Source organism: Protopterus annectens, chromosome 8.part0 (assembly GCF_019279795.1).
Source record: "Protopterus annectens isolate FY-2018-M chromosome 8.part0, PAN1.0, whole genome shotgun sequence".
Taxonomy (NCBI): domain Eukaryota; kingdom Metazoa; phylum Chordata; order Ceratodontiformes; family Protopteridae; genus Protopterus; species Protopterus annectens.
This window is the reverse complement of record NC_056741.1, coordinates 1,828,574,779-1,828,593,931: the sequence shown is the minus strand read 5'-3', so window position 1 is coordinate 1,828,593,931 and position 19,153 is coordinate 1,828,574,779. Positions and strand designations below refer to the sequence as shown.

Below are 19,153 nucleotides of genomic sequence, written 5' to 3'. Positions count from 1 at the left end.
TGCTGGTTTCGAAGGCCTCCCCGACGCAGACTTAGTCGAGGAACCCTCGGGCTTTAACAAGCCCCTCAGTATAAGTTTGTTCCTGCGCTCCTGCAGGACTCTTGGACTGAATGCATGACACACAGAACAAGAGTCCTGCAGGTGCAGGGGTCCAAGGCAGTAAACACAAGTGTGACCGTCTGTCAGACATTTTCTGACAGCACGAGTCACACTTCTTAAAGCCTGAGACCTTAGTTTCCTTTGGTTCCTTCGACACAAGTGTCGAGGGATCACAAAAGGAAAGAGAAAACACATACACAACACTCAAAAAAACAATAAAAAACAATAAAAATATTTATTAGGATACTGACACACCCAAACACTCCACAGGATCCCTAAGAAAAATTAGGAAAGGGGCAGGCTTAAGGCCTAACCTAAGAGTGGAGGGGGGGATATAAGGGATAAAAAGGGAAGGTATAAACAGGAATAGAATTAAAGGTAGTCGCTAACTACTGAAAAACAACTGGGTGAAAAATTAACCGAAAAGGGTGACTGAACACTATATTTTTAAAGACTTACCAGGAGCCAGTAAAAATACGCACCTCGCAAGCGAAAGCGGCAAACGAGATCTGGGGAGTTATCGCCTAGCATCATGGGATATAGGGTTGCCTCGAGCCGGTAAAATAAGCTCTTGAGCTTTAGTAAGTGGCCGAGTCGGTGCCGAGGATCGGCTCCGAACCCATCCAGCAAGAATGAAGGCGGGATTGACAACTTAACATCTACATTTATTCTAAGAGTACACAACTGTCACTGTTGCAGTCATCACTTGTGGGAAGAATCCCATAGCTGAGGAAGTGGGTGGAGGAATGCTGTACAAGTTATGGGAATGCTAGCATGCCCTGCAGAATTGCAGATGGAAATCCTGCCCTGGTTTTGGAGAATGTAGCTTGCAGGTAGTGCTTGGTGAATGTGTGCATCAATGTCCAAGTAGCAGCTTCCAGAATTTGCTTAGTAGGAACCCCCCTCAGAAAGGCTGTGGGGGTAAAGGTTCCTCTTGTGGAATGGGATTGGACTGTTTTGGTAGGACCTTTTTCATGGAAGGTGTAAGCAGAAACATATGCAATGAGAGATCCATTTGGAAATGGTCTGCTTAGTAATGGGTTTCCCCTCTGCCCCAGGGGTGAACGAAACCAGGAGCTGGTCAGTTTTCCTGATTGATTTGGTCCTATCAAGGTAAAATCTCATTTGTCTGTGCACATCTAAGGTATGCATAATTCTCTCCCCTCTATTTGTAGGTTTAGGAAAGAAAGGTAGGTGTATGGCCTGGTTATGGGTTACATCAGAGACCACACCTTAGGCATAAAGGAGGGGTTGGTTCTTAGAGAGACCCTGTCTGCATGGAAGATGATGAAGAACTCAGAGGCCCTAACAGCCTGGAGTTCAGATACCTTCCTAGCAGAATTGATGGCTAGCAAAAGGGCAGTTTTCCAAGAGAGGCAGTGGAGATCTGTAGAGGAAGCTGGCTCGACAGGGGGGAGAGTCAGCTTTTCCAGGACAAAGTTTAGACCACAAGCTGGTGCAGGTGGGCCCTTCTAGGTGGTCTGATATGAGCCACGCCTCTGAGGAACTGAGGACCTGATGTCAGCCACACTCACAAAACACCCAACGGAGGGAAACCTTTACTCTGATATTCAGGTCGGCCGAGGGCTATCCAGTAGGGATAACCCACAAGTGATGACTTCAACAGTGAAACACGAAGAACATCAAATGTTCTGTCATGTGATTTTACACTCAAACACACATACCAAATGTAATACACATTAAATCTTAAAACACGACTGCAATACAACTACTATGAAATACAATAAAAATAAAAATTATAAATTTGTAAAATAATTGATAAAATAAGCTTGTTTTCTAGGTGTTGTAATACATTTAACTGTATCTGCCATTCAACTTCTTTACATTCTAAGACAGTACTCCCAACACCCACGCCTGTCATCAATGTCTACCTTTCTCTACAATAAAAAAAGACTTTTTCATAGTGAGGGCATGTAATGTTATCCTTAAAATGCATTATTTGAACGTCTTTCCTTAATGTGATAAATATAATCATAAGTTCTTACCCTGAGAGCTCTGTCTTCCCTATGAAAACCTGTCACAAGATAGATATGTAGCTGCAAACACTACACCTTTAGTGCTACAATTACAATTTCTAGGACATGGTACAGACTTGGCACATACTTAGTTATTCAGAGTCTTCCTATCAATCTAAAACGGAGCATAGTTACCACACTTAAGACTCTTTTTAGTGTTACTATTAAAATAGACTGATGACTTACTTCTAAGTAATCCACATATATAGTTGAATGAAGTGGAATTTACCAAGGTAATGTACTGATAACTAATTACAGGCATAATCCAGGTGAAAGGATTTTACATTTAATAAAATATTACATTTTGTAATAGCATAAAAAAATATTGCGGCAAGAGAGAAAGAAGCTGCATAAGATATCCAGAGATAATACAACACAGATCAAGTAGTCTTACACTACCATGAGTACAGAAAACAATTAAAATGTGTAGTATATACACTCCAGTATACACACACAGTATATACACTCCAGTGCTGAGAGTGGCAAGATAATTTGATTTATGCTAGGAAAATCAGACATCTCAAAAGAGAGCCAAATTATAAGAGATAACCTTGAAAAAGAAGGCAGGGATGGAGAACCTACAGAACCTTTACTATTAAAGCTTAATAGTTACTAAATTTAACTCAGAGGAAGCCATGAATCTGAGTCACTTCCCTCTATTCTTACACTTCACTTCCATTTTTTCAGATGTTCAGCACCAGTAACTGCTCCCAGAGAGTCTTTTAATGGCATTTTTCCCTCTACTTTCTTCTGTTTCTTGTTAAAACCTACTCCCCTTACAGCTGCTGCTTTCATTAAACTAGTGCTGGAAGACAAAAGGCACTGGAACATGAGGGTTGCCAAAGCAGTACAATCAGAGTTAAATCCAGTGTTAAACACCTGCATTATTTACACTCAGTGCTTTGGAAAGTGGTGCAGCCACAATGACAACAGGAAAAACTCTAGGTCAAAACAACTTCAAATTTGCTGTAATATCTGTACCACCCAGAAAATGAAGCAGGACAAGTAAAATCATACATGCCATATGACAGAGTGTAAAGGGAAGACAAAGGGATTGTCTAAGCTAGACACTGATTCCAGACAAAGGTGTTAATGGCATAAAAATATTGAAAAGCTACCACCTCCCCAGTGTTGAATTATAAAACCTTAACCACAACCTAGCCAAGTTGGGTTCATTGAGCAACTGATACTATAGAAAACTGGTGAGAGAAACAAGAATGAAGAGACAAAACCTGCTCATTTCTCACTGGAGGCACATTTGCAGAGGTGATACCCCGACTGCAAATTCCATGTAGAACTTCTAGCAGAAATTGGAGATCACACCAGGCTCTTTGCTGTCAAGGAGCAAGGGTGCAGAGGGGATACTTCCCGCAAAAGTGGGGAAACGTGCATCTCTCTTTCACTAACTCCTTACTACCATTTGTGATGAAGTAGGTATGTGAAGGGGAGCTATTAAAGCCATATAATAAAATAATTTAATACAACTACATGACAGATAAAGAATAGTTGTGTAAAATCTTACCATAACCATAGATGTCCTTCTCTTCCATGTTGCAGTATTCTACATGTGGGATTTCCTGCTCTCAGGCGACTCGTACGACAGCTACTATACAAAAGCTTCAGCTTGGCTGGTGCAGTGTGCGTGGGACGTCACTCGTAGGGCCATAAACCAGGGGCCTTAAATGTGACATCTGCACGCACAATCCTCAGAACTTGAAGGCCAGCAGGCAGAGAATAAGGCCCAGCAGGAGGAATGCCAGTGGTTTTCAGGTCTGTGACTTGGTGTCCTACTGTAATATCGATAGGACACGTAAGGAACAGAACCTGGGGAAACCGGTGGGTGGGAAGGAATACTGCAACATGGAAGATAAGGACATCTCTGGTTATGCTAAGATTTTACACAACTATACTATGTCCTTCTACTCCTCTTTTGAACTATTCTAGATGTGGGAGTGTACCACAGCTTATGCGGATGAGAGGGTGGTGGTAGATTAAGAGGTTCTACAAGATCCTGCAGGATTGCCCTGGCGAATCCTGTCCTAGTTCGGGAAACTTGGTCAAGCTGTAATGCTTGGTAAAGGTGTGGATAGTAGCCCAAGTGGCTGCTTCCAAAATGGATGCTGTGTTTAGGCCCTTCATGAAGGCGGCAGAGGTGGCCACAGTTATAGTAGAATGGGCCTTAATTCTCACTGGAGGTTCCTTTCCATGGTGGGAGTAAGAGAGGCAAATAACTTTCCTAATCCAGCACACAATGGTTTGCTTGGAGACTGCCTGGCCAGGGCTCTGGGGTGAAAGGAGACACAGAACGGGTTAGTTTTCCTGATGGTTTTGGTCTTGTCCATGTAAAACCTCAGTTGCCTGTGCACGTCCTAGGAGTACAGGATCCTCTCCCATTCTTTAGTGGGTGAGGGAAAAAAGGTGGGAAGATGGTTGGATTGGTTTACAGACCAGTCACTGACCACCTTGGGCATAAAGGAAGGGTTGGTTCACAGGGACACCCTGTCTTTGTGGAAGATGGTGTAGGGGGGATAGCCATTTAATCCTGCAATTCTGACACACTTCTGGCTGAAGTGAGAGCCACCAGCAGGACAGTCTTCCATGTACACATCTGTAAGGAAGAGGCCCCAGCCGGTTCAAAGGGATGTTGGGTTAATTTCTCTAAGATGTAGTTAAAGTCCCAGGGCGGGGGGATAGGTTTCCTATGTGGTCTCATGTGCAAAACCCCTTTAAGCAAGAGCTTTATGTCGAGCCTGGCAAGCAAGGGGGGTTCCAGGGGCAGGAAGGCTAATATGGCAGAGAGGTGTACTTTTACAGAAGAAAAAGAAAGTCCACTTTTTATCAATTGACACAGGTAGTTTAGAACCAGTGGACCTCCACATAGCAAGGGCCCCTTCCATTGTGCAGACACCATTTTGTAAATCTCTCCCACTTAGCCAGGTAAGATTTTCTGGTGGTAGGTTTCCCTTGCCTCCCCCCTTAGGACAGAAAGCACATCCTCTGAGTAGTGGTGTCTGAAAGGGATCAAAAGTTTATCACCCACAGAGTCAAAGACACGTCTGTAAGTGTGGGTGTAGGAGAGTTCCTTTGTCTTGTATCAGTAGGTCCACCTTGTAGGGTAACTTGAAGTGATTGCCCTTGGCTAGCTTGTGAAGTAGGGGGAACCAGTGCTGTCGTGGCCAGTAGGGAATCACTAACAAGATTTTTGGTTTATCCTTCTGTATTTTCAGGAGGACTTTATGAATCAGTGGGAATGGGGGGAAGGCATAAAGGAACTTCTCCCTCCCAAGAGATGCTGAAAGCATCCACTCTCGATGCTAGAGGGGAGTGGGTTTTTGAACAGAAGGTCTGCAGTTGCCTGTTCTGGAGGGAGGCAAACAGGTGCATTTGTGGAGCACCCCACTGCTGGACTATATCTAAGACCACCTCCCTGTTCAGCTTCCATTCGTGCTGAGGAGAGGAGGTCCTGCTCAAGAGATCTGCTTGGTGGTTGTCCTGTAAGGAGATGTAGACCGCCTGCTGGACTAAGTTGTGAAGAGATTTCCCATATCAGCAGGGTTAGTCTGCACAGCTGAGAGGCCTTCGTTCCTCCCTGATTGTCGAGGTACCACATCACCGTGCTGTCAGTTACAATCTGGAGCACCCCTGTAACCAGAAGGGGAGTGAAGGTCTTTAGAGTTAAGAAGACTGCTGCCATTTCCCTGATATTGATGTTCTTGGTCTGACACTTTTCTTGAATCCTGTAAGAGGCAAGAGATGCTCCCCAATCTGAATTGGAGGCATCTGTATGCATTACTTGGGTTGGGCTGGGGGGTTGTAGTGGGAGCCCTGGGTTTATTTGTACCTGCTGGATCCACCAGCTGATTTCTGTTTTCAGACAGGGAAGGAGGGGAACGACTTGCACTAGGGGATATAGGTGTTGGGACCAGACGTTCTTCAGGAACCACTGTAGCTTGTGTATGTGCATCCTTGCCAGTGGTAGCATGGGGATGGTTGCTGCCATTAAACCCAAGAGACGGAGAAATTGCCTTGCCGTCACCGTTTGAGATAGTAGGGCTTCCTAGAAGTGGGAAGTCAACGGAAGAACCTTGTCCTGTGGGACAAAGGCATTCATTGTGTCTGTTCTGGTTCTGCAGCATAGGAAAATCCTGTCCTGACCTGGGATTAGGGAGGAACTGGAGAGGTTGATGGTGAACCCTAGATTCTGCAGAAGGGACATGGTGAAATGTAGATGCTTTGATAGACAAGATGTCGTCCAGATAAGGGTAAATCTGTACACTCTGAGTTCTGCAGAAGGCAATTGCTGGGGCCAGGCACTTTGTAAACACTCAGGGGGGCCGTGGATAAACCAAAGTGCAAGACAGTAAATTGGAAATGAGAGGCAGGTCTAGAGAAATGCAGGAATTGTCTGTGGGAATTCCTGACGGGTATGTATAGGTAAGGCCTCCTTTAGGTCCAGGGTGGCCAAGAAGGCATTGGCTGGAATAAGAGGCAGTAGAGTGGGGGGGGGGGGGGGCATTTTGAAAGAAGGTACCCGAAGGTGGATATTTAGATGGGACAGGTCTAAGATGAGTCTCCAGAGGCAGTCTTTTCTGGGGACCAGGAAGAGATGGGAGTGGAAACCCTTTCCTTCCTACCCTGGGGGAACTGCTTCTATGGTGCTTAGCCTTAGAACGTCTGCCAGCACTTGTGGCATGAGATGGGCCTGTTTGATTTTTTTTTGGCGGGGGGGAATGCCTCTCCTGGGTGTTTTTTTCTTTCCAGGATAGGAAGTACCATTTTTGGATTATGTTTAGGACCCACTGGTCTGTAGTGATGGATTGCCGAAGGGGAAGACAGTGGGAAAGACAGGGGGAGAGGGGCAAGGCAGTCGCACATTACTGGGGCTTCCTCTGTCCTGAAAGGGCTGTCTGGGTTGATGTGGTGGAGCAAAGGGTCTGGCGGTGGTAGGTTTTCTAGCCCTTCTCCTAGCTCTGGAAGAGGAGGTAGAGGGTTGAGGATTACGTGCCAAAGAAAACATTGTGGTACAGAGGGGTGTCCAAGATCTTAGACCTGAAATCCGGTTCTGGAGTCTTGGCCACGAGTACCTCCTGAAGACAGAAGCGAATGCGGCAGACCTGGCGGATGCTTCTGCAGCATCGTAGCTGCATCTGATGGAATGCCTGGCTACCTGTTGGGCCAACGAAAGTTTGGAGGAAATGTCCGTCTTAATGGGACTGTCAGGAAAAGATGCCCACATGGAGGAGGCTTGAGAGACCAAGTCTAATGCATACTTGGTCATGTGGATCTGATAATTTATGGCTCTGAAAGCCAAAGTGGAAGAACTGTATACCTTCTTTCCCATCCTATCCATATACTTGCTATCTTTATCAGTGGGTAGGAGGGAGGCAGAAGAGGCAACAGTCTAGATTGCTTATCTGCAGTGGTGGCAACAGCTGCATCTGCCAAGAGTGGTTTAACCAGGAATTTTGGGTCCTCTGGTACTTTACAGAAGCATTCAGGATGCTTGGGGGCTGGAGGCTGGGAGTCTGGGGCCTTAGAAGCTGAGTTGAAGGCATCCGAACAAGTAGGCAGAACTGAGAGTACTGCCAAAGGGGAGGGTGATTCTACTTGCAGCGGCTCAAAGTACCTTTTTTGGGTGTCAGTCATTTGGGATGTATCCCATTTAAAGTAATCCCTCATCTTCGTGATGGTCTCTCCAAAATTAATGTCCTCACAGGAGGAATCCCCTTGCACAGATTCCTCATGTTCTTCCCTGACTTGAGGGTTCATGAGTGGGAGGAAAGAAGCAAAAGCAGGCCTAGAGCTCAGAAGAGTTAGGGTGGAGGTGACGGAGGCTGAAGGCCTGAGGGGCATAAAGGCCTGCATGAGAAAGGAGGTGAAGGCCTGCCAATCTGGTGTTGCCTCCGAGGAGGAGGTATGTTTAGTTTTCTGCTTCTTTTCGGCTGGGGAGGAAGTAGAGAGTGGCCTGGCATTGGGTTTGGCCAGTAACACATCAAAAGTCTGGATCCCGGTCGGAGGTACCATCGAAACTGGTTCCCCCTCGACACTGATGGCCGTCAATGTCTGGATAAGCTCTGAAGATGTGCCGGTCTTCGGCTGTGAAACGGCTTCCTCAAGGGACGTCGCTGCAGTCGCTGGATCTACCGAACGTGCCTCAACCCCTAGATCGGCAGTTGGCAGTGCGTTGGGAAGCAGAGCAGCAGGCGAGGAAGGCCTAGGAAACTTGGCCTTCTTGAGCAGAGGTTCGGGTGGGGCCTCCGATGCAGGATCCATTGTAAGGGCTAACCACTTAAGGTCGCTGGTTCTCCAGGTAGAGGTTTAGCATGGCCAGACGGCTGCGCAAGGTCTTAGGCACAAACAATTGACAAATAGTGCAGGGGGAGTGATAGCGTTCCCGGCCTAGGCAAAAAACACACCTGTCATGGGCGTCTTTATGGTGCATCTAGCACCTGCACTGGCACTTTCCCTTTTTTCCTGACATCAGCTAAAGGCTACAACAACCAAGCGTTAGCAATAACAATCAGCAAAAAATAAGAAAATTAGAAACCCAACAGGTTACTTATCTTTGGGATGCAATGTCTGTGAACAGGCGATCGTATGATGCAAATGCCATCTGCGGCTGAAATGTTCGGAGGATTGTGCGTACCGATGTCACATTTAAAGCCCCTGGTTTATGGCCCTAAGTGTGAAGTTCCACGCACACTGCAACAGCCAAGTTGAAGCTTTTGTATAGTAGCCGACGTACGAGTCGCCTGAAGGCAGGAAATCCCACATCTAGAATACGGCTACATAGTAACAGAAGGACATCAGCACCATTCCCACTACTTGACCCTCACCCTGGGAGGCACCTCACCTCTAGTTAGGGTAAACACGATGAATAAGTGAGCAGGATAAGCATGGTGGTCACTGGAGACTGAAAGATAATCCCATGGTTAAAATGATCCAACAACCTGTGCTACTCCATTCTAAGAAACCTGTTAAAAACAGGTAAAGTAATTTCACAATTTAAAACTCACTTCCTAGCACAAACATTTTCAAAAAACACTATATCAAGCAAGTCTCACATTTTGAGAAATGTAAACAAAGCTCCAATAAAAACGAAGTGGCATGTGCATTTTCTGGGAAAGGCAGGATACTGGATCAGAATGAAAGCTTAACGCATTATTACTTGGAGAAGGGACATGAAATGATCACCACACCTCAGTTTTTATCATCTTCAAATTAGTTAGCCATGTCCATGTATACAACTTGCCCTTGCATACCTTCAATGTGACGTCTCACTGTCCATACAGCATTGGGGTTACCTGGCAGTTCTGACACAGCCATTTCAGACACCTTGAAAACAAAGTGCATTGAAAAGTTTTAATACTACTGCTCACTTACTTAAAATCTGACTTTAAACACGACAGATTCAAAGTTAAGAAAACTTCACCCCAAAACCCTCTCTCAAAACTCCCTCTCTCTTTTTAAACATCCATTTTGCATTTCTAATAAATTTTGTGTTGTAAGCTTTTCAGTCAAAATCCAGTAAAATCAATAATCTAACACTCTCTCACAACTGCAGTTAAATATCTACACACATGACAATTAGCAGCACACATCACATGTGAAGTGATTAGTCATGGGAATGAGTCACCCTTACTTAAGTTACAGAATCTCAGTTATGAGCCATACCTCCAAACCATGCCTCAGGACTCTTAGAGATGACCTAGGACCCCTGCCGCAAGCCACATACAACTGTGGTGTGTCTTCATTTGCCAAATCAGCAATCTGTAGGATATCAATGAAGAAAATACATGAAATACAGTTTGCGATGAAAAGTGAATGTAGAAAAGGCAGATTTTAAAACTCTATCTGATAGCAATTACTAAACAGTGGCAACAGAGATGCTAAAAATGCTTTAAAAATGAATTCAGCTCTACACTGAACAGCAGCACAAGTAAAACTATGTTAACTCCAAGGATTTGAATTAAAATCTGTAGAAACGAAGCCAGCCAGTCGAGACAGTTTAGAAAACATTTCTGCTACATGTTACTAAGGAGACAAACAATAGAATTAAGTGACACGTGTCATCAATATAGATTCTGAGGTCCATGAACCACAATGACTTTGTAAATACCAACCCTTGTGGGGTACTTCCTGCCTCCAGGAAGGAAGAAATGAAGGCCTGGGATGAATTTTTGGGAGCTCATCCAACAATCAAAGTTTGCCTCAAAGGAAACAATGGTATCACACTGTTTTATATTTAAAAGCAACTATTCCAGAGAAGGGGAAGCAATGAAAAATGTCACCCCCCCCAAAAAAAAAAATGCCTTGTTTATTTGTCAGTGGAGATTCAAGTCTTCAATTCAGCTGTTTGTTAAGCTTTTGCTTTGTGGAGGTTTATGAGATTAAGGAGGACTGAGTCTTTAACACAAGAAATACTATGAAAGACAAAAGTACAGTGAAAGGCATTCAAGCAGGTCTTTGTAGCTGTGGTTCTTCAGTCCAGTATTTTTTATTTTATTTTTTTTTTGTTTAGAACCTCTGGGATCATTATTTGTGTGTGCTAGATAAACACAACTAAAAGGGGCATACTCTATAACTCCTTTGCCCTTGGCAGAATACAGAGGCAAGTGCAGTCCTACATACAAGCTTACCGTAACAGTGGATTCTCCTAACAGATGAGTATTCAAGGCTGTCATCTACTTGGCAGACTACAACCCTAATAGCTTAAGCTACTACAACAGTGATCTAACGTTGAACATCTGGGAATAATCTATAGTAGATATAAAAAGTTTACACACAACTGTTAAAATACCAGGATTTTGTGATATAAAAAATAAGACCACAATAAATCATTTCAAAACTTTTCCCATATTTAATGTGACCTATAACCTGTACAATTCAAATGAAAAACAAATCTGTTAGGGGGAAAAATATAAAAAAAAATAAAAAAACGTACAATAAGCTTGGTTGAATAAGTGTGCGCACCCTTAAACTAATACTTAGCACTTTTTGACTTAATTACAACATTCAGTCTTCTTGGGTACACACCTGCCATCAATTAGAGAGACTCTGATTAACCCCAAATAAAGTTCAGTTGTCCTAGTAGAATTTTCCTAATATTTTCTCAGTTGCCTGCTACAGCAAAAGCCATAGTTCGCAGAGAGCTTACAAAGCATCAAAGGGACCTCACTGTTGAAAGGCATCAGTCAGGAGAAAGGTACAAAAAAATTTCCACAACATTGGACATACCATGGAACACAATGAAGATTGTCATCAAAAAGTAGATGAAATATGAGACAAAAGTGACATTGCAAAGAACTGGACGTCCCACCAAAACTGATGAAAAGACAAGATGAAAACTGGTCAGGGAGGCTGCCAAAAGACCTAAAGCAACACTGAAGGAGCTGCAGGAATTTCTGGCAAGTACTGGTTGTGCACTACATGTGACAACGAACTCCCGTATTCTCCATATACCTGGGCTATGGGGTAGGGTTGCAAGACGGAAGCCTTTTCTTACACAGAAAAACATCCAGGCCCAGCTAAAATTTGCAAAATACATCAAGTCTCCCAAAACCATGTGGGAAAATGTGTTATGGCCTGATGAGACCAAGGTTGAAGTTTTTGGCCACAATTCCAAAAGGTACGTTTGGCACAAAAACAACACTTCGTATCACCAAAAGAACACCATCCCCACTGTGAAGCATGGTGGTGGCAGTATCATGCTTTACTGTTGCTTTTCTTCAGATGGAACTTTGACTTTAGTCAAGGTGGAGGGAATTATGAACAGTTCCAAATACCAGTCACTTTTGACCCAAAACCTTCAGGCATCTGCTACAAAAGCAGATGAAGAATTTCACCTTTCAACACGACAATGACCTCAAGCATCCATCCAAATCAACAAAAGAATGGCGTCACCATTAGAAAATTAAAGTTTTGGAATGACCCAGCCAGAGCCCAGACCCAAATCCAATAGAAAATCTGTGGGGTGACCTAAAGAGGGCTGTGCACAAGAGATGCCCTATCAATCAGACAGATTTGGAGCACTTTAGCAAGGAAGAGTCGGTAAATATTGCCAAGTCAAGATGTGCCATGTTGACAGACCCCATCCAAGAAGACTGAAAGCTGGAATTAAATCAAAAGGTGCTTCAACAAAATATTAGCTTAAGGGTGTGCACACTTATGCAACCAGCTTATTGTATTTTTTATTTTTTTATATTTTTCCCCCCAACAGATTTGTTTTTCAATTGAATTGTACAGGTTATAGGTAACGTTAAAGGTGGGAAAAGTTTTGAATTTATTTATTGTGGTCTTATTTTTTTATAGATCACAAAAACCAGGCATTTTAACAGAGCTAAATGAACTGCAGTCATCTCCCTTGCTTTGATTTGTTTGTTCAGGAAGGGTGCTTGCCAGCATTCTTGCACTTTGAGGCCCTTCATGGTAGCCCCCCCAGCCCAGATCTGAAGCATCTCTGTGTACATGTTGAATTGGTGTGGAGGGTAGAAGGGATAAGACCTAGGTTCAGTTGTACCTGTTAAATCCACCACTTCAACTCTGTTTTAGGCAGGGAAGGAAGGTATCTGAAAGTTTAGAGAGTGGCTGTGCTGGGCCACACATTCTTCAGATACCACTAACTTCCTCATGTGCACTTTGGCTAGTGGTAGCATAGGTATAGTGGCTGCCGTATGGCCCAAAAATCGCATGAATTGTCTGGCTGACAGTTGGCAGGCCTGGAGAAGGTCCTGGAAGTGGTCTGATTAGGGAAGCCATTTTGTCCTGAGGAAGGAAGGCCTTCATCAAGTCTGTTTGAATCCTGCATCCCAGGAAGATTTCGTCCTGCTCTGGTGAAAGGGAGGATTTGGCGAGGATGAGTGTGAATCCCTACCCTTGTGGCAGAGACATGGAAAACTGCAGATGTTTTTTGAGGGTGTTTTCCTTTTCTGCAAGAATAAGAATATCGTCCAAGTAGGGGTAGATATGAATGCCCTTGGTCCTGCAGTAGGCTACGGTGGGAGCTATTCATTTGGTGAAGACCCCTGGCTGCAGTGGATAAACCAAAGGGCAAGGCAGTAAATTGAAAATGAGAAGCGGGTCCAACAAAATGTAAGCACTTTCTGTGGGTGAGATGTATGGGGATGTAGAGGTAGGCTTCCTTCAGGTCCAGAGTGGCCAAGAACGTTTTGGGTGGCAGTAGTGGAAGTAGGGTTTGGAGTTCTAGCATCCTGAAGGAAAGGACTTGTAGAAAGAGGTTTAGGAAAGATAAATCCAGGATTGGTCTCCATGGTCCGTCCTTTTTTGGTACTAAAAATAGCCTGCAGTAGAAACTAGACCTTTCATGAAGGCCCTGGAGGCTGACCATTGCCCTAGAGAATGGGCCTTTACTTCTTACTGGGATGGGAGATCCATGGAGGAGTAACAGGGAAGGCAAGTTTCAAATATCCCTCCCTAATGTGATTTGTTGAGATTTGGCACTTGCCCAGGGAGGGTAGGAGGTGAAAGGAGGTGAGAGCTGGTCACTTTTGGTATAGTTCTAGTTTAGGTCCAGAATCATTCACTTGCCTGCGCCCACACCAAGAGATGAAACTGGAAAGACTGGTTAAGAGACAGGTCACTGACCACCTTGGGCATAAAAGAGGGGTTGGTTCGCAGGGTTACCCTGTCTTTATGGAAGACTGTGTATGGGGTGCAGGCCATTAAGGCCTGCAACTCTGACACCCATCTGGCTGAAGTGATGGTCAACAGCAGGACCTCTGTAGGGAGGAGGCCCCAGCTGGTTCAAAAGGGTGCTGGGTTAGTTTCTCTAAGATGTAGCTCAGGTCCCAGGGCAAAGGGATAGGTTTCTTTGGTAGTCTCATGTGTAAGACCCCTTTAAGGAAGAGCTTTACGTCGAGCCTGGCTAGCGGGGGGGGGGGTCGAGGGGCAGGCAGGGTGATGCAGCAAAAAGGTGTACTTTGAAGAATAAGAGAGTACACCTTTAACCAACTGACAAGTAGGACAGAACCAGGGGGACCTCAGCAGAGCAAGGGTCCCTTTCCTTGTGCAGACACCATTTAGTACATTTTTCCCACTTCGCCAGGTAAGATTTTCTAGTGGCACATTTCCTTGCCTCCCTTAGGACAGAAAGCATGTCCGCTGAGTAGTGGTGTCCGAAAGGGATTAAAAGTTTATCACCCATAGAGTCAGGGACAACATCTGCAAGTGTGGGTGTAGGAGAGTTTCTTTGTCTTGTGTCAGTAGGTCCACCTTGTAGGGTAACTTGGAAGTAACTGCCCTTGGCTAGCTTGTGAAGTAGGAGGAACCAGTGCTGCCTTGGCTGGTAGGGAGTCACTAACAAGATTTTTGGTTTGTTCTTCTGTACTTTCAGGAGGACTTTCTAAATCAGTGGGAATGGGGGGGAAAGCATAAAGGAATTTCCCCTCCCAAGAGATGCTGAAAGCATACACTCTCCATGCTAGAGGGGAGTATGCTTTTGAGCAGCAGGTCTGCAGCTGTATGTTCTGGGGGGAAGCAAACAGGTCTATTTGTGGAGCACCCCACCGGTGGACTAAGTCCAGGAAGACCTCTCTGTTCACCATCCATTCGTGCTGACGTGAGGAGGTCCTGATCAAGAGATCTGCTTGGTGGTTTTCCTGTGAGGAGATGTAGGCCACCTGCAGGACTAAGTTGTGGTGAGAGGCTAGGTCCCATATCAGCAGGGTTAGTTTGCACAGCGGATAGGCCTTTGTTCCTCCCTGTTTGATGTACCACATAAACATGGTGCTGTTGGTCACTATCAGGAGCATGCCTGGAACCAGAAGGGGAAGAAATGTTTTCAGTGCTAAGAAGACTGCTGTTATTTTCCTGACATTTATGTGCTTGGCCTGTTGAGAAGGATGCCGCTTTTCTTGAATCCTGTAGGAGGCCAGGGTTGCTCCCCAACCTGAACCTGAGACATCTGTATGCATTGCTTGGGTTGGAATGGGTGACTGTAGAGGGATTCCCGAGTTGAGCTGGACTTGCTTGATCCACCAGCTAATTTCTGCCTTTAGAGAGCAAAGGAGGGGAATGACCTGCTCTAAGGGGATGAAGACGTTGGGCCCAGATGCTTTTGAGATACTTCTGAAGCTTACCCATGTTCATTCTTGCCAGTGGTAGCATGGGGATGGTAGCTGCCATTAAGCCCAGGAGACGGAGGAATATAAAGCATTTTGAAGGAGGGTAAATTTTGAAGGCGGGTACATGAAGGTGAAGATTTAGGTAGGAGAGTTCCAAGATGGGTCTCCAGGGCCCATTTTTTGGAGGACCAGGAAGTGACAGGAATAGAACCCCCTTCCTTCTTGTCCTGAAGGGACAGGTTCTATGGTGCCTAGCTTTAGGTCTGCCAGAACTTGTGGCATGAGGTGGGTCTGGTTTTGGGGAGGGAATGGAATGCCTTTCCTGGGGTGGGGGGGTTACTTTTCAGGATAGGAAGTACCCTTTTTGGATAATGGATACAACCCACTGGTCTGTGGTGATGGATTGCCAAAGGTGGTTCGAGAGGGGAAGGTGGGAACGGCATTTATGCATTACTGGGGCTTCCCCTCTCCTAAAAGGATGGTCTGGGCTGATGAGGTGGAGCAGAAAGTCTGGAGGTGGTGGGTCTTCTGGTCCCACTTCTAGATTTGGAAGAGGAGGTAGCAGGCTGAAGATTACGCCTCGCAAAGGTAGCTTTAGCAGGGTAGTTCCTATAATACTTGGGAAGGGGTAAAACCAAAAGATGCTTTATGTCCTGTAGCTCTACTTTTTTCCTGCAGATTTTTGAAAAGGTCTGCAGATTGTTTACCAAAAAGGAAACTGTGGCCCAGTGGTGCATCCAGAATCTTGGAATTGAAATCCTCTGGGAGGTTCTGAAGTCTCTGCCAAGAATACCTCCTCTGAACAGAGGAAGATGCTGCAGCTCTGGCAGATGCTTCTGCAGCATCATAGCTGCATCTGATGGAGTGTCTGGCGACCTGTTGGGCCAAGGAAAGCTTGGATGTAATGTCCGTCTTAATGGGGGCTGTTAGGCACAGATGCCAGCATGGAGGAGGTATGAGAAACCAAGTCTAGTGCGTACTTAGTCATATGGGTTTGATAATTTATAGCCCTGAAGGCCAAAGTGGAAGAAGTATATACCTACTTTCCCATCCTATCCATATGTTCGCTATCTTTATCTGTGGGTAGGAGGGAGGCAGAAGGCAGCAGTCTAAATTGCTTATCTGCAGTGGTGGCAATCACAGCTGGGTCCGCCAAGTGTGGCTTAACCAGGAATTTCTGGTACTCTGGTACTTTATAAAAGCCATCAGGACGCTTGGGGGCTGGTGGTCTGGTGCCTTAGAAGCGGAGTTGAAGGCATCCAAGTAAGCAGGCAGAATCGGGGGGACCGCCGAAGGGGAGGGTGATCTTATTTGCTGCAGCTCAAAGTACCTTTTTTTTTGGGTGCCAGTAATTTGGGACGTATCCCATTTAAAGTAATCCTTCATCTTGGTGATGATCTCACCAAACATAATACCCTCAGGAGGAGAATCCCCTTCCACAGACTCATCAGGAGAGTAATATTCCTGGGGGAGGCAATCTGGGACACACATGAGATGGACTCTTCTGAGGAAGAGAAGGAAGAATCATGCTCTTCCTCCATGACTTGAGAGGTCATGGGTGGGAGGGGAAGAGGCAGGAGAAGGCCTAGGGCTCAACAGAGGCAGAGTGGGGGGGGGGCTGTGGCTGAAGGCCTGAGAGCCATAAAGGCCTGCATGAGGGAGGAGGTGAAGGTCTGCCAGTCTAGTGTTACTTCCGTAGAAGAGGAAGTATGTTTACTTTTCTGCTTCTTTTTGGCTGTGGTGAAAGCAGGGAGTGGCCTGGCATCTGGCATGGAGGCTAATAAATCCTAAGTCTAGATCCCGGTCGGAGGTACCCCCGAAACTGGTTCCCCCTTCGGCCATGACAAAATCGTTGTCTGGATAAGCTCCAAGGACGTGCCGGTTGCCGGCTGCGCAACGGCTTCTTCAAGGGACGTCGTTGCAGTCAACGGATCTGCCGAGCGCACCTCAACCCCTAAATCGGCAGTTGATGGTGAGTCAGTAAGCGGAGCGGCAGGCAAGGAAGGCCTAGGAAACTTAGCTTTCTTGCGAGGAGGATCAGGTGTGGCCTCCAATGCAGGATCCATTCTAAGGGCTAATTGTTCAAGGAGCTGGTTTTCAAGGTAAACGTTTAAAACAGAGAGACGGCTGTGCAGGGTCTTAGGCACTAAGGATTGACAAATAGCGCAGGAGTGACAGTGTTCCTGGCCTAAGCAAAAAACACATCTATCATGGGCATCTTTATGGAGTATCTAGCGTCCGCATTGGTACTTTCACTTTTTACCTGACATCAGCTAAAAGGGTACAACAACCAAGCTTATGCAATAACAATCGGCAAAAATAAGAAAATAGAATCCCAATGGGTTACTTATCTTTTACGATGCGACGTCTGTGAAGAAGCGATCGTACTATGTGAAGATCTGTGGCTGAAAAATTCTGAGGACTGTGTGTGCAGACGTCACATTTAAGACCCCTGGTTTATGGCCCAAGTGTGACGTTGCATGCGCACTGCAACAGCCAAGCTGAAGCTTTTGTAGAGGAGCCGACGTACAAGTCACCTGGGGGCAGAAAATCCCACTACTAGAATACTGCAGCATAGGAATAGGACATCTTTTTCCTTCTTGGCCTGAGAGGACAGGTTCTATGGTTCTCTGAGCCAATAGGTCCTGGATAATGTGAGGAATAGAATCTGGTGAAGTTGGTTCTTTGGTGGGAATGGAATGCCCTGTGGGGTGGGCCTTTCCTGCAAAGATAGGAAATATCCCTTTTCCACTATTTCCAGAACCCAGTGGTCTGATATGATTACTTTCTAAAAGGGAAGACAATGGGAGAGGCGTGATGAAAAGGGGAGGTGGGCAGTTACACATTATTGGCATTTTTTCTGTCCTGAAAGGGATGCCTTTGGGTAGGCTGAGATGAGGCAGGCCTAGAAGAGGTTTGCTTACTGGCTCCTTACCTATATCTGGAAGATGAAGGGGTGGCAGTGGAGGGGGGGTTCTTCTGACATAAGTGGTCTTAGCCAGGTAGTTTATGTAGAATTTTAGTATTGGAGATACCACAAGGTGTTTAATATCATTGAGTTCCTTGCTCTTCTCCTGAAGGTTCTTAAAAAGTTCTGCAGACTGTTTACCAAACAGGAGGTTGTGATCTAGTGGGACAGCTAGAATTTTGGATTTAAAGTCTTCAGGCAATGGTTGGAGCCTAAGCCATGAATACCTGCAAAGTACTAGCAGAGGCCTCTGCTGCATCATTACTGCATCTAACAGAGTGCCTGGCTACCTGGGACGCCAGGGTCAGTTTTGATGCTACTTCTGTCTTGTTGGGAGAGTCAGGCAATGAGGACAGTAGCACTGAAGCAAGGGATACCAAATCCAAGTCATAATTAACTATATGGGTTTGGTAATTAATGGCCCTAAAGGCCAGGGTGCAAGAAGTGTAAACCTTCTTGCTCAGCCTGACCATAATCTTGCTATCCTTGTCAGTAGGCAGAAGTGATGAGGATGGAATCAGTCTAGATTGTTTATATGGGGCTACAGCTATCACAGCAGGGTCCGCCAAAGGGGTACTACAAATTTGTGGTCATTAGGCACCTTGTAGAAATTAACAGATCTCTCTTGAGCAGGTAGCTGAGAATCTGCATTTTTAGAGGCGGATGCAAAAGCATCTAGGTATGCAGAGATCACTGGGGGGGATTGGCTGATGGGGAAGGAGATTCAACCTGCCACAGCTCAAAATATCCTTCTTGAGTTTCTGTCACTTGGGAAATATCCCATTTAATATATTAAATATTCATAGGTTGGTACTAGGCTATCGGCCCTAGGGCCTATGCAAGCCTAGCCATAACAATTCCCTGGATATTTCTTCCCACAATATTTACTTCTCCAGGCCCCTGTCTAGCAGGGCTACTGACATGATCCCTGGGGTGAATTTCCTATCTCCCATCCAATCATCAATGTT

General features: G+C 45.4%; 1 protein-coding gene across 1 annotated transcript in view; it reads right to left on the bottom strand.

The window, feature by feature from the left end:
• SF3B3 (splicing factor 3b subunit 3) overlaps window positions 1–19,153 on the bottom strand; it is a 2,130,119-nt gene that overhangs the window by 1,785,146 nt on the left and 325,820 nt on the right. Inside the window, exons 18-19 of the mRNA XM_044079526.1 lie at window positions 9,810–9,979; window positions 9,398–9,470 (exon numbers count right to left, since the gene is read on the bottom strand). Coding sequence (XP_043935461.1) covers window positions 9,398–9,470; window positions 9,810–9,979 — 243 coding nt within the window. The remainder of the gene's footprint in view (window positions 1–9,397; window positions 9,471–9,809; window positions 9,980–19,153) is intronic.